At 48.5% G+C, this 15,395-nt stretch overlaps 2 protein-coding genes across 2 annotated transcripts in view; both read left to right on the top strand.

Moving 5' to 3' along the window:
• Positions 1-15,395, top strand: part of LOC140360019 (E3 ubiquitin/ISG15 ligase TRIM25-like) — a 441,716-nt gene that overhangs the window by 279,454 nt on the left and 146,867 nt on the right. The gene's annotated exons all lie outside the window — the stretch shown is intronic.
• Positions 1-15,395, top strand: part of lrch1 (leucine-rich repeats and calponin homology (CH) domain containing 1) — a 76,271-nt gene that overhangs the window by 55,428 nt on the left and 5,448 nt on the right. The window contains exons 16-18 of the mRNA XM_072445294.1: positions 8,865-8,974; positions 9,879-10,016; positions 11,286-11,363. Of these exons, the coding sequence (XP_072301395.1) occupies positions 8,865-8,974; positions 9,879-10,016; positions 11,286-11,363 (326 nt within the window). The remainder of the gene's footprint in view (positions 1-8,864; positions 8,975-9,878; positions 10,017-11,285; positions 11,364-15,395) is intronic.

The following is a 15,395-nucleotide window of genomic DNA, read 5'->3' as shown; positions in this document are numbered from 1 at the left end:
AGCAATTGCCAATAGTTTGTGAGAAAGTCTCAACTTTTACAAACGCATGTCCTACCTGTTTGCTGTTTATGACGGACGAAACGGCTTTAATTCTGTTCATCCTTGTACTCAGTCTGTCCGTAAGGAATCATTGAAAAACAATATCCACTTGTATTTTTCTTGAAGTTATCCGATTTCGAGATATTGTCAAGTAAACAAACTTTTCTTCGTTTCTCGTCGGACAAGAATGCGCTTGTCCGGCGCATTTCTCCGTCCATAACAAATGACCTGTTTGACCTATAAAATAATGTTGGATATCCTTACCTACAGAATGAGACCATCCACGATTTTTTCTGTCCACGGGTTTGTTTGCTACAGCCTCCGCAAAAAAAATGCGCCGCTTGCGACGCACATGGATTAGACTGTTTACATCTAAATAGCGCCGCATGCAAATGACGTAGCAGACTATGATTGACATATTATTCTAGCCAATAAGAATAGCTTTAGAAAAAGGGGCGGAACAAAGGGCTTATTGACACAGAATCTTCTGTATTAATATAATAATAATAATAATAATAATAATAATAATAATAATAATAATAATAATAATAATAATAATAATAATAATAATAATAATAATAATAATAATAATAATAATAATAATAATAATAATAATAATAATAATAATAATAATAACAACTTTTATTTATATGGCGCTTTTCAGTGACCCAAAGACGCTGAACATAATAAAAAAGGGGGGGTATTTACAGACAGGGGGGACAACACGTACAATACACATTAATATACAGATAAAATGAACAAGACAGAAGAAGTAGAGAGAAAAAGATGGGGATGTAACAGGGGGTAGAAGAGTAGGCAATGGGGTAGAGGAGGCTAGGGGAGGGGGAGGTCATAGGCTTGGGTGAAGAGGTATGTTTTTAGGCGGGATTTGAATGTTGTGAGTGAGGGAGAGTGGCGGACAGGTTGGGGGAGGGAGTTCCAGAGTCGGGGTGCTGTTCGGGAGAATGCTCTGTCGCCAAAAGTTTTGAGTCGGGATGTTGGTGCAGTCAGGGTGAGAGAGGAGGATCACGGGACCGGGTGTGGGTGAGGAGGCGGGCAGCGGAGTTTTGGACCATTTGGAGTCTGTGGAGGGAATGGGAGGAGATGCCAGTGAGGAGGGAGTTGCAGTAGTCGAGGCGGGAGGAGATGAAGGCATGGATGAGGGATTCAGCAGCGGGGAGGGTGAGGCAGTGTCGGATTTTGGCGATGAGGTGGAAGTATGAGGTCTTGACGATGTGGCTGACATGGGGAGTGAAGGAGAGGGTGGGGTCCATGATGACACCGAGATTGCGTACCAGGGTAGAGGGGGTGATGGTCGAGGTGTCGATGCTGAGTGAAAAGGGACCAGTTTTATTGAGAGTGGATTTGGTGCCAATGAGGAGGAGCTCTGTTTTGTCACTGTTCAGTTTGAGGAAGTTGAGAGTGAGCCATGATTTTATTGTAGAGATGCAGGTTTCAATGTGGCTGAGGGGAGGGTTTTGGGTGGATTTGGTGGTGAGGTATATCTGGGTGTCGTCAGCGTAGCAGTGAAAGTCCAGGTTGAGTTGGCGGAGGATGTGACCAAGGGGGAAGATGTAGCAGATGAAGAGGAGGGGGCAGAGGACTGAGCCCTGGGGAACCCCCTGCGTTACTGGGGAGAGGGTGGATGAGTGACCGGAGAGGGAAATGAACTCTTGCCTGTTGGTGAGGTAGGATGTGAGCCAGTCAAGTGCAGAGCCCTCAACACCCAGTTGGCTGCGCCAACTGCGCTGAGGTCTAGTAGTAACAGGATGTTGAGGGCCCCGGAGTCTGCAGAGGTGAGGAGATCGTTGAGTACTTTGACCAGTGCTGTTTCAGTGCTGTGAAGTGGGCGGAAGCCAGATTGGAGGGGTTCATAGAGGTTGTTTGACTGGAGGTGGGTGTGAAGTTGGGCGGCGACGATGCGTTCCAGCGTTTTTGAGAGGAACGGCAGGTTGGAGATGGGGCGGTAGTTGGAGAGGTTGGCGGAGTCTAGGGTGGGTTTTTTGAGGATGGGGGTGATGGAGGCCAGTTTGTAGATGGAAGGAACATGGCCGAGGGATAAAGACTGGTTGAAGAGGGTGGTGAGATGGGGGATGAGAGCAGGGAGGCAGGCCTTGGTTAGAGTCGTTTGGAGGGGGTCGAGAGAGCAGTTTTGGAAGCGGTGATGAGGTCTATGATATGAGAGGAGTTAACAGAGGAGAAGGTGGTGAGGGGAGGGAAGGGTGGGTGGTCAGGGAGAGGGGGCAGGGGTGGTGATGGCGTTAATGGAGACGGCAGTCATGGAGCTGTTGATTTTGGAAATTTTGTCATTGAAGGCAAGGAGGAAAGAGTTGCAGAGGTCAGGGGAGGAGGGTGGAGTGATGTCCGGTGGCTGGAGCAGCTTGTTGACGGTGGAGAACAGGGTGCGAGGGCTCCGGTGGGAGCTGTTGATGAGGGTGGAGAGGTGGAGAGGTGGGCAGATTTGGCGGCTTGGAGAGCGTCACGGTAGGAGGAGATGTGTAATTTGAAAGCTTCGGTGTGGACGGTGAGGCGGGTTCTTTTGAGGAGTCGTTCGAGTTGGCGGCCAGTCTGCTTCATGGTGCGGAGTTCAGGGGTGTACCAGGGGGCGGGGTTGATGTATGAGACGGAGGAGGTTTTCCAGGGGGCTAGGGAGTCGAGGGAGTCGGAGAGGGTGGTGTTGAGCATGACAGCATAGTCGTCGGGGGAAGAGGGGGGGGAGTCAGGGGGGAAAGCAGAGGATATGAGCTGGGAGAGCGTGAGGGGGTTGACTGACTTGATATTGCGGTAGGTGATGGTGCGTTTTTTGGGGTTGTGGGGCGAGGGTAGGGGGGCGGAGAAAAGGATGCAGAGATGATCAGAGAGTGGGAAGGGGAGGGGGTGGGGCTTAGATATGGGTAGGAGAGAGGAACAGACTAAGTCCAGAGTGTGGCCTTTGGTATGGGTGGGGAAGTCAATATGTTGGTGAGATGGAAGCAGTCCAGGAGAGAGAGGAAGTCGGATGTCAGTGGGGCGTTGGGGCAGTCAATGTGGATGTTGAAGTCACCAGTGAGTAGGAGGCGGGCAGAGAGAGAGGATGCGATGGTGAGGAGTTCAGACAATTCAGTGAGGAAAGAGGGGTGGGGCTTTGGGGGACGATAGATCAGGATAGCGGTGATAGAGTTGGGGAGGGAGAAGGCGAGGTATTCAAATGATGAGATGGATGGAAGGTTGAGGTTCAGTTCAGTGATGGATGTAGATTTTTTTTATGAATAACAGCAAGACCTCCCCCACGCCCGGAGAGGCGGGGTTTGGCAGTGTAAGTGTAGTTGGAGGGAGTGGCTTGGTTGAGAGCATAGAAGTCCAGGGGCTGTTGCCATGTTTCACAGAGGAGAAGCAGGTCAATGTTATTGTCCAGTAGCAGTTCAGATATAACAGGTGATTTGTTGGAGAGGGAGCGGCAGTTCAGCAGTGCAAGGGAGATGGATGGGGGCGCAGGGGTGGGGGGGCGGAGGTTGCTGAGGTTGGCAGTGTGGCAGGTGGGGATGACAGGGGGGCGAAAACTAGTCCAGAGTGAGGGGATAGGTGAGCCGTCGTTGGAGTGTTGGTTATGGGAGAGACCAGAGCCCCTGTGGATGTAGCGGGGCCGGCGAAGGATCCCAGCTGAGCTAGCTGCAGAGGCAGCAGCAGCTGGGAGACGGTGGTTATGGTTGAGGAGGTGAAGGTCAGCAGCGGTGTAGCAGGTGAGTAGGCGAGAAGTTGGTGGAGCGGTGGCCTGGAGGCGCGGGAGTGATAGTCCGAGGAGGAGATGGAACGTAGCAGCAGATGAGAGTAATCCAGTTAGAATGTTGGCGGTGGCTAGAGGCTGGTTAACTAGAAGCTGGTGGGCAGAGAGTTGTGAAAAAGCGGCAGTGGACCGGGTGTTGAAGCTGGTGGAGTGAGTGGCGTTGGTTGCCCCAGACCTTGTCTGCACGGCAGGGAGGCCCCGCGATACCATGACGGACCTCCGCAGGTGTTAAGCCAGCTGTTAGCTGGCGGCTAGGGCAGTAGATAGTCCAGGAGTGAGGGAGGAGATGAGCGATGGACGGTGCAGTAATGTCCGATGAAGTTAAGGAACAGGGATGTAGACAGAAGACAACACAGAGACGCGGGAACAAAACAAAACAATGGAAACGACTAACAAAACAAAGACGTTGGGACAGAAGCGGCAGTCCACATACCAGACGCCGGCGTTGCTCTAGCCCAATCAAGACGCATATTATCGTGCGTAAGGCTCCGGGAAGGCTGTAAAGAGCCAGATTCCTCGGCAGGATTTTGCGCATACCGTTTTCTGATTTTATTAGCCTTTTGGACGTACATTTTGTTAGACATATGTATTTTTATACCAATACAAAAATAAAATAAAACTATTATATATATATATATATTTTAACCTCTATATGGGAAATTCATGGGTAAACTCATATTTACACATTTTTACATATATTGTTTTTAGCAGTTATAATTGGTATTAGTGGCCTACAAAACATCAAAATGTATGTTTTATGATCATAGAGGAGCTAAAATTGTAATAAAACAGTTTGGCACAGTTGGCACATATTTGGATCACTTGTTCCGAATATACTTTTTGATACAAAAAGGTCAACAGCACCAAAATGCCTGTTCCTAGAGATCTGAAACTTTACACAGTTGTTGTCAACAAGATAAACATCATGTACAGTGAACAGCATAAGCACACAATGAAGTATGTCCTGCTCAGGACCATTACAAATTGACAATATTCAGGCGAGACTAAAAAAGGATGTTTTGTTTATGTTTGGGCTTCTGTAGTGTAAGTTCTGAAGCCCTGACAGTGTGTCATGTGCACATCTGCAGAAACTAGAAGGCCTAAGCTTTCTAATGATGCATCACACTTGCATGTGGGCTGTAAGATCCTCTTTTAATAAGCAATGCCATTTGGGTCTAACCATTGTGCACAGGCGAAATAGGTGGATGGTAACAGGTTAATGAAAATCCGGACTCGTCTATTTTGATAATAATAGCAAAAATGTGTCTGTCTTTGTCGTAAAAGTATTTTTTGTCTGAGTTTAAGAGTCTGTATCGTCCGCTACGATTACGTTGTGTCACAATTAGTCAGTTAATCGTTGCAGCTACAGTATATTATGTATAAAAACTGTACAGTGCAGCAAATGGACATAATAAATAAAAGTGTCTATAAAAACAGTATTTATTACAGTTTCAAAATCGTTTGCTAAACCTAAAAACCTAAATTAAAGCCTGAGCGCGGTTTATTTCTTCACACAATGATCCGTACGATGCCGGTGAAGTGTGAAGTGCAGTGTTGATACGACCGTGACTAAAGCCACCGTACGGCGCCGGGCCGCGGGCAGATGACATCACTCGCCGTGACCTCATTAACGGCCAATGGCGTGGCTTTGCGCTCCAGCGGCCCGAGGGGCACGCGCCGTGTGATCTGTCTGCGCCAAATGACCTCAGGCGCAGGAGTATACGCCGGATGCCCTTCCGAGAGAGTATACGCCGGATGCCCTTCCGAGAGCGTATACGCCGGATGCCCTTCCGAGAGAGTATACGCCGGATGCCCTTCCGAGAGCGTATACGCCGGATGCCCTTCCGAGAGAGTATACGCCGGATGCCCTTCCGAGAGCGTATACGCCGGATGCCCTTCCGAGAGAGTATACGCCGGATGTCCTACCGAGAGAGTACACGCCGGATGCCCTTCCGAGAGAGTACACGCCGGATGCCCTTCCGAGAGAGTACAGGCCGGATGCCCTTCCGAGAGAGTATACGCCGGATGCCCTTCCTGGCCGTTAGCCACAGATATTTCAGTGGTGCGATTATTGTGAGGACAAACATCACGATTTAACATTAATTCACGATTATTGACATCGTGACCATGTGTCTTTCTGATGTGTAGTAGTAGTAGTAGTAGTGGCAGTGGTAGCAGTAATAGTACTAGTACTCGTAGTAGTAGTAGCAATAATATTAGTAGTACTCGTAGTAGTAGTAGTAGCGGTAGTAGTAGCACTCGTAGTAGCAGCAGTAATAGTAGTAGTACTACAAGTAGCAGCAGCGGTAGTGGTAGTAGCAGTACTAGTAGCAGTAGCAGTAGCAGTACTAGTAGCAGTAGTAGTACTAGTAGCAGTAGCAGTACTAGTAGCAGTAGCAGTACTAGTAGTAGTAGCAGTAGTAGTACTAGTAGCAGTAGTAGTACTAGTAGCAGTAGCAGTACTAGTAGCAGTAGCAGTACTAGTAGCAGTAGTAGTAGCAGTAGTAGTACTAGTAGCAGTAGCAGTACTAGTAGCAGTAGCAGTACTAGTAGTAGTACTAGTAGCAGTAGCAGTACTAGTAGCAGTAGCAGTACTAGTAGCAGTAGTAGTACTAGTAGCAGTACTAGTAGCAGTAGTAGTACTAGTAGCAGTAGCAGTACTAGTAGCAGTAGTAGTACTAGTAGCAGTAGTAGTACTAGTAGCAGTACTAGTAGCAGTAGTAGTAGCAGTACTAGTAGTAGTACTAGTAGCAGTAGTAGTACTAGTAGCAGTACTAGTAGCAGTAGTAGTAGCAGTACTAGTAGTAGTACTAGTAGCAGTAGCAGTACTAGTAGCAGTAGCAGTACTAGTAGCAGTAGTAGTACTAGTAGCAGTAGCAGTACTAGTAGCAGTAGCAGTACTAGTAGCAGTAGTAGTACTAGTAGCAGTAGCAGTACTAGTAGCAGTAGCAGTACTAGTAGCAGTAGTAGTACTAGTAGCAGTAGCAGTACTAGTAGTAGTACTAGTAGCATTGCTGCATGTGATAAATGTCATTACACGCAGTATTTGAGCGTTTCATGTTCGACTGAGCAGAAACGGCTCCAGGTCCAGATGTATTTTTATTACGTTCCTTCGAGTTTTTCTGCTCGAGTACTTCATAATTATACACAGCAGAAGAGGCGGGGCTTACATAAGACTCCTGCATGTTTTATGGCCTGGTTTTCTGTGTCAGTGAATCTCACGCTTTTGCACATGAAGTCGTCAGCTGCTGTTGAAGTGACTCAGAGCCGAGGAGAAGGTCTCAAAGGTCTGTCTCAAAGGTCTGTCTCAAAGGTCTGTCTCAAAGGTCTGTCTCAAAGGTCTGTCTCAAAGGTCTGTCTCAAAGGTCTGTCTCAAAGGTCTGTCTCAAAGGTCTGTCTCAAAGGTCTGTCTCAAAGGTCTGTCTCAAAGGTCTGTCTCAAAGGTCTGTCTCAAAGGTCTGTCTCACTGGTCTCACTGGTCTCACTGGTCTCACAGGTCCGTCTCAGGTCTCACAGGTCTCACAGGTCTCACAGGTCTCACTGGTCTCAAAGGTCTCACAGGTCTCACTGGTCTCACTGGTCTCAAAGGTCTCAAAGGTCTCACAGGTCTCACAGGTCTCACAGGTCTCACAGGTCTCACAGGTCTCACAGGTCTCACAGGTCTCACTGGTCTCACTGGTCTCACTGGTCTCACTGGTCTCACTGGTCTCACTGGTCTCACTGGTCTCACTGGTCTCACTGGTCTCACTGGTGATCATCCAGACCAGGAGTGGGCAATTATTTTCCTCCGAGGGCCATATTCAAATCCAAGCAAGTAGCGGAGGGCCGGTCTGCGATCATTGGTGTGAAAAAAATAATCACAAATATTAAATATCAACATAAAATATCACTTTTCTGTCAAATATAGGCTATCGAATCTATTATTTAATTCCTTTCACGTCATATTTATTAAGGATACAAGTGCAAACAGATGCCTAAGGGCAAAAAAGAAAATATATATATATATATATATTAAAAAAAAAAATATTGCTTGGTATGTTTGGCGGGCCGGATTATAAAGACAAACGGGCCACATGTGGCCCACGGGCCGCAGTTTGCCCACCCCTGATCTAGACACTGTTTCCATCAAACTGAAAATGACTTTCAGATGGAAATCAAAACCTCTTTGAGTTCTAAAACAATGTCCAGATGATGATGTTTCAAACCGTGTTGGTTTTATATGTTTGTATGTTGTGCTGCTGGAGACTAAAGTAAAAAGGTACTTGTCCCTGTAGAGCTGGGTCCTGTGCGTTTGACCCGTCCTGTGCGTTTGACCCGTCCTGTGCGTTTGACCCGTCCTCCAGTGTCTCTGGGTTACAGTGGGTGACCGCAGCGGCCGGACTCTTCGGACACTTTGGGACCTACAGCTGGAGGATTAGACCATTGTCCGTGTTGTACTAACGTGTATTTGTTTGAACGGGGTGGTGTGTGTGAGAGAACATACAAACTCCACCCTCGTTTGTCCCGCCAATCAAACCCTGGACCACGTTTTTGTGATGCAGAAATGATGCAGAAGTGAATGAATGTGAGAAACTTCCAAGCAAAACTATACATATATATATATATATATATATATGTTTTAAACAGTTTCCTCTGATAATATTCAAGCTTTCGCAGGGAAACCACATTTTGCACCTAGTATTTCATTTAATTTACTTGCATACATATTTTTATTTGGGGCTTTGAACAGTATCGTCTTGTTTTAACTGTCAAAATGTGATCTTTCTGCATTTTTCATTCATGTCTTCAATGCGGAGGGAGAAATCTGTCCAAAATCTGTTCAATTTTGACATTTTTCAACATACAATGCTTTATATTCATACAAAAACATGAGCTGATGAAAAACATCCTTACATGGGTCAAACGCTCACCATTGCCTCCGCCCGCTTCATCGTCGATCTCTACAGAGAACGCTCGGTCCTCGGTGTAAAGCGTTGTAAGCGTTGTAAAGCGTTGTAAAGCAGTGTACGCGTTGTAAAGTGTTGTAAAGCGTTGTAAAGTGTGGTTTTGTGTGTGGTTGCAGTGTTTGTGCGCAGCCACCGCAGCCTGGAGTCGGTGGATCCTCAGTTCACCATGAGGCGGAGGATGGAGCAGCTGAAGGAGGAGCTGGAGCTGATGGAGCAGCTCAGAGACGTGAGCGCCGAGTTGTACACACTTTAGAGCAAGAGAAATACAGCGACACATGCAGAAAAATTATAACAAAAACATGCAGAAAAAACTATGGTAAAAACATGAAAAAAATATAATAAAAATATGCAGAAAACTATAATAATAAAAACATGCAGAGAAAAATATAGTAAAAATATAAGAACACGCAGAAAAAATATATAGTAAAAACACAAAGAAAAATATATAATAAAACATGAAAAAACATAGTAAAAACATGCAGAAAAAAAACATTATCACATCAAAACATGACTAATGACTAAAACCAAACCGTTCAAGAACAGAAGGAGAAGAGACACATTTAGACACAATTCAAAAAATGAGACAAATGACTATTAAAATGGACCTAAATCTAACAAAACAAAAGGCAATAACATTATTTCGTACAAGATGTGGCTCTTTTTGTACTGTGTACTGTGTGTACTTAAATCAAATAAAAAATGCATAACAATCATAAACAGACACAGATATAGATGAACTGAATCATCTTGACACGTCGCCTCTGGAGCTCTGTCACTAAAGCCTTTTTATTTACTCTTTTAGCCTCTGTTAGCCTCTGTTAGCTCGTGTTAGCCTGTGTTAGCCTTTGTTAGCTTGTGTTAGCCTCTTTTAGATCGTGTTAGCCTCTTTTAGCCTGTTTTAGCCTCTGGTAGCTTGTGTTAGACTCTTTTAGCTTGTGTTAGCCTGTGTTAGCCTCTGTTAGCTTGTGTTAGCGGCGCAGCGTGCTAACATGGTGCTTACATAAGACTTGTGCATGTTTAGCCACGACTCACAGCGACACAAACATGGAGTTGCTAAACGTCGTCTTGTGCATCGCTGCGTTCGGCTCGTTGAATCGTGGATTGACCGTTTTGCTCCTCCTCCTCCTCAGAGCATCGAGTCTCGCCTGAAGGTCATCCTCCCTGAAGACCTGGGCTCCTCCCTCATGGATGGAGTCGTTTTGTGCCATTTGGCAAATCACATCCGGCCCAGGTCTGTGGCCAGTATCCACGTGGCCTCGCCCGCTGTGGTACGTGCAAACCGCTCGACTTTAACCCTCAAAGTACATCCTCATTTTACACCGCGTTCGCTGTAAACCAGGTCATTAACTTCCTGTTCAAAACTGTAGCCCCGCCTCTGCATAGTGATAAGCCCCGCCTCTGCATAGTGATAAAAGCACCGCCTCTGCATAGTGATAAACTCCGCCTCTGCATAGTGATAAGCCCCGCCTCTGCATAGTGATAAAAGCACCGCCTCTGCATAGTGATAAACTCCGCCTCTGCATAGTGATAAGCCCCGCCTCTGCATAGTGATAAACTCCGCCCCTGCATAGTGATAAACTCCGCCTCTGCATAGTGATAAACTCCGCCCCTGCATAGTGATAAACCCGCCTCTGCATAGTGATAAACCCCGCCTCTGCATAGTGATAAACTCCGCCTCTGCATAGTGATAAACTCCGCCTCTACATAGTGATAAGCCCCGCCTCTGCATAGTGATAAACCCCGCCTCTGCATAGTAATAAACTCCGCCTCTGCATAGTGATAAACCCCGCCCCTTCATAGCGATAAACCCCGCCTCTGCATAGCGATAAACCCCGCCTCTGCATAGTGACAAGCCCCGCCTCTTCATAGTGATAAACCCCGCCTCTTCATAGTGATAAGCCCCGCCTCTTCATAGTGATAAACTCCGCCTCTTCATAGTGATAAGCCCCGCCTCTTTATAGTGATAAACTCCACCTCTTCATAGTGATAAGCCCCACCTCTTTATAGTGATAAACTCCGCCTCTGCATAGTGATAAACCCCGCCTCTTCATAATAAGCCCCACCTCTTTATAGTGATAAACTCCACCTCTTCATAATAAGCCCCGCCTCTTTATAGTGATAAACTCCACCTCTTTATAGTGATAAACTCCACCTCTTCATAATAAGCCCCGCCTCTTTATAGTGATAAACTCCACCTCTTTATAGTGATAAACTCCACCTCTTCATAATAAGCCCCGCCTCTTCATATTGACATTTCACTGTTTTTTTGAAAAGTGTCTATATGACATTTTAGAAATGCGTCGTGCGTCACTTTTTTAATTTTACAATAATCGCACTAAGTACACAATGTGGGCGGGGATAAGGGGTAGGTGAATTAATAACGGGAATTATCCGAGCACTCGAAAGTCAAACCTGCAGGAATTGATCAAAATACAACTGCGGGTCGACTAATGACGAGGAAACGCTGTTGTCGCAAAGTTAAAGCTCATTAAAGCTGATTTTTGTCATTTCTCCCATTTAAAAAATATCCTTTTCAGCCCAAACTGAGCATGGCCAAGTGTCGCAGGAACGTGGAGAACTTCCTGGACGCGTGCAGAAGGATCGGCGTCCCAGAGGTGAGACACGAGCCGAGCGCTTGAGAACTGCTGCTCTTTTGAACTCCGTGTTTCTGACAATCACAGATAATAAAAAAAAAACATACAAAAAAACAACCCCACAAATACAAAATACAGTCAAAAGAGCAGCGTTTGGACCGAAATCTGTTTTATCCGTCTCTGTGAACCCGGAAAGAGGCTTCGCTCGAACAGGTCTGGGGTTTACGCTTTATCTCCTCCATATATTTATGAATTAATTTGAATTTTAAATGTGTTTATTGAATGATTGCAAATCCCAGTTCTGTTCTGGAGGAGCTTTAGCTTTAGCTTTAGCTTTAGCTTTAGCTTTAGCTTTAGCTGCTGCTGCTGCTGCTGCTGCTGCTGCTGCTGCTCACGACTATGGCTTCTGCTTCATTACGTCACAATAAAAGTCTAAAAAATATTCACATACAGTAGATACACTGCAAAAAGTAACGCCACCATCAGTTAAAATGACTTGAATTAAGAACATTTGAGTTGCCACGCCTTTTCAGGTAAAGAATGCTGTGAAAATAAACCTTCAAAAAGCCTCTTATTTCACTCAAATCAAGTGAAATATTGTTTATTTCATTATCTTTATTGAATTTCTCTTCCTGTTGCTTTTTGCAGTGTGGCTTTGGTTGTGAATGGGTTAATGTTGCGGTATCTTTTACAGTTATATCGACTGAAACGTGGCGCACAGGACAAGGTGATGTTAAGCTAATGGTGTAACGCTAAGCCAAGCAGGTGCTAATTTAAACCATGAACGCCAACGGTTACGGGCCGAGCGTGGTAAAAGGGCAACTTTAGGTGCATGTTTCTTCTACTCTGGAGAAATGTTAGCGTCATAAAGGCTCCGATGCAAAGCTAACGCGATGCTAAGCGGCTGCCTGCGCTAACATGCTAACGCTAACCCCACTAGCTTGCTAAACGCCGCCTTAAAAGTATATGTATTTACATGAGGTGAAATGACTTAAACTCTGAATATTAATATTTTATTTGGAGTTGTTTTGAATATAAATTTTATATTAAAGGACACGTATTATGCGACGATTGTTATTGCCCTTTTGTTTTTGAGTACTTTTACTTGGCACCAGCAGGAGGCCGGCCCATGTTTAGTCCTGACTCTGGCACCAGCAGGAGGCCGGCCCATGTTTAGTCCTGACTCTGGCACCAGCAGGAGGCCGGCCCATGTTTAGTCCTGACTCTGGCACCAGCAGGAGGCCGGCCCATGTTTAGTCCTGACTCTGCCACCAGCAGGAGGCAGGTCCATGTTTAGTCCTGACTCTGGCACCAGCAGGAGGCAGGTCCATGTTTAGTCCTGACTCTGCCACCAGCAGGAGGCAGGTCCATGTTTAGTCCTGACTCTGGCACCAGCAGGAGGCCGGTCCATGTTTAGTCCTGACTCTGGCACCAGCAGGAGGCCGGTCCATGTTTAGTCCTGACTCTGGCACCAGCAGGAGGCAGGTCCATGTTTAGTCCTGACTCTGGTACCAGCAGGAGGCAGGTCCATGTTTAGTCCTGACTCTGGGCACCAGCAGGAGGCCAGTCCATGTTTAGTCCTGACTCTGGCACCAGCAGGAGGCCGGTCCATGTTTAGTCCTGACTCTGGCACCAGCAGGAGGTCGGTCCATGTTTTGTCCTGACTCTGGGCACCAGCAGGAGGCCGGTCCCTGAGGTCCTCAGAGTCCGAGATGGTTCATATGGCACTAACATGTCCGAGATGTACTTTGGTGCTAGGCCATGGAGAGACTTGTCCACAAGCAGAGCTGCTTTAAAGTCTCTTCTCTGAGCCACAGGGGGCAGTGCAGAGACCTGAGAACAGGACTAATGTGATCATACTTCCTGGTTCTAGTCAGGACCCGAGCAGCAGCGTTCTGGATGTACTGCAGCTGTTTTACAACTCGTTTGGAGAGACCAGTGAGCAGGCCGTTACAGTAGTCTAATCTACTGGAGACAAACACATGGATAAGTCTCTCTAAATCTGGTTTATTTTTCGATGGTAAAAAACTGCTGATGTTATTGATTTGATGTTTCTTTTCAAGTTCAAGTCCATTATTACTCCAGATTTCTAACTTGATTTGTGTGAGCGAGACTCTGGAGGTGACCGCTAACACTTTCTCTTTGTTTCTGTGGAACAAAGACGATGATTTCAGACTTGTCTGAGTTCAGCTGGAGAAAGTTGTTTTGCATCCACACACTGATCTGTTGGATGCAGTGACAGTGAATCCACTGGTCCATATTCACCTGCCGACAGTGAAACATAGATCTGACTCGTCTGCATCATTGTGATAGGACAAATTTTTGCTGTGTATCAGCTGACCTAACGGCAGCATGTAGAGGTTGAACAGAAGGGGACCCAGGACTGACCCTTGGGGCACTGCACAGGTCAGAGGCATGTGGTCTGAGACACAGCTACCAATTTCAACAAAGTACTTCCTGTCTTCCAGAAAGGACCTTAACAGGTCTAACAGAATTTAGACTGAGGCTTGTTCAGGCGGATGTCATTATAATAATACATGTCCTTTAACTCTGCATTATTTCACTTTCTAATGTTTGAAGGGTCAAGGTCATTTCAAAGTCGTTTCACCTCCTGTAGATATCCATTGCTTGCAGTTGAACCCTCGCTGGTGCTGACACGCCCCCTGCTGGCTGTTCTCCCTCGCTGGCGCTGACACGCCCCCTGCTGGCTGTTCTCCCTCGCTGGCGCTGACACGCCCCCTGCTGGCTGTTCTCCCTCGCTGGCGCTGACACGCCCCCTGCTGGCTGTTGTCCCTCGCTGGCGCTGACACGCCCCCTGCTGGCCGTTCTCCCTCGCTGGCGCTGACACGCCCCCTGCTGGCCGTTCTCCCTCGCTGGCGCTGACACGCCCCCTGCTGGCTGTTGTCCCTCGCTGGCGCTGACACGCCCCCTGCTAGCCGTTCTCCCTCGCTGGCGCTGACACGCCCCCTGCTAGCTGTTCTCCCTCGCTGGTGCTGACACGCCCCCTGCTGGCCGTTCTCCCTCGCTGGCGCTGACACGCCCCCTGCTAGCCGTTCTCCCTCGCTGGCGCTGACACGCCCCCTGCTAGCTGTTCTCCCTCGCTGGTGCTGACACGCCCCCTGCTGGCCGTTCTCCCTCGCTGGCCCTGACACGCCCCCTGCTAGCCGTTCTCCCTCGCTGGCGCTGACACGCCCCCTGCTAGCCGTTCTCCCTCGCTGGCGCTGACACGCCCCCTGCTAGCCGTTCTCCCTCGCTGGCGCTGACACGCCCCCTGCTGGCTGTTCTCCCTCGCTGGTGCTGACACGCCCCCTGCTGGCCGTTCTCCCTCGCTGGCGCTGACACGCCCCCTGCTAGCCGTTCTCCCTCGCTGGCGATGACACGCCCCCTGCTAGCTGTTCTCCCTCGCTGGTGCTGACACGCCCCCTGCTGGCCGTTCTCCCTCGCTGGCGCTGACACGCCCCCTGCTAGCCGTTCTCCCTCGCTGGCGCTGACACGCCCCCTGCTAGCCGTTCTCCCTCGCTGGCGCTGACACGCCCCCTGCTAGCCGTTCTCCCTCGCTGGCGCTGACACGCCCCCTGCTGGCTGTTCTCCCTCGCTGGCGCTGACACGCCCCCTGCTAGCCGTTCTCCCTCGCTGGCGCTGACACGCCCCCTGCTGGCTGTTCTCCCTCGCTGGTGCTGACACGCCCCCTGCTGGCCGTTCTCCCTCGCTGGCGCTGACACGCCCCCTGCTAGCCGTTCTCCCTCGCTGGCGATGACACGCCCCCTGCTAGCTGTTCTCCCTCGCTGGTGCTGACACGCCCCCTGCTGGCCGTTCTCCCTCGCTGGCGCTGACACGCCCCCTGCTAGCCGTTCTCCCTCGCTGGCGCTGACACGCCCCCTGCTAGCCGTTCTCCCTCGCTGGCGCTGACACGCCCCCTGCTAGCCGTTCTCCCTCGCTGGCGCTGACACGCCCCCTGCTGGCTGTTCTCCCTCGCTGGTGCTGACACGCCCCCTGCTGGCTGTTCTCCCTCGCTGGTGCTGACACGCCCCCTGCTGGCTGTTCTGGCTCCTC

The sequence above is a fragment of the Eucyclogobius newberryi genome, unplaced genomic scaffold (assembly GCF_026437365.1).
Source record: "Eucyclogobius newberryi isolate DKJ021-1_F unplaced genomic scaffold, fEucNew1.0.hap1 SCAF_14, whole genome shotgun sequence".
Taxonomy (NCBI): domain Eukaryota; kingdom Metazoa; phylum Chordata; class Actinopteri; order Gobiiformes; family Gobiidae; genus Eucyclogobius; species Eucyclogobius newberryi.
This window is presented reverse-complemented; position numbering and strand designations above follow the sequence as displayed.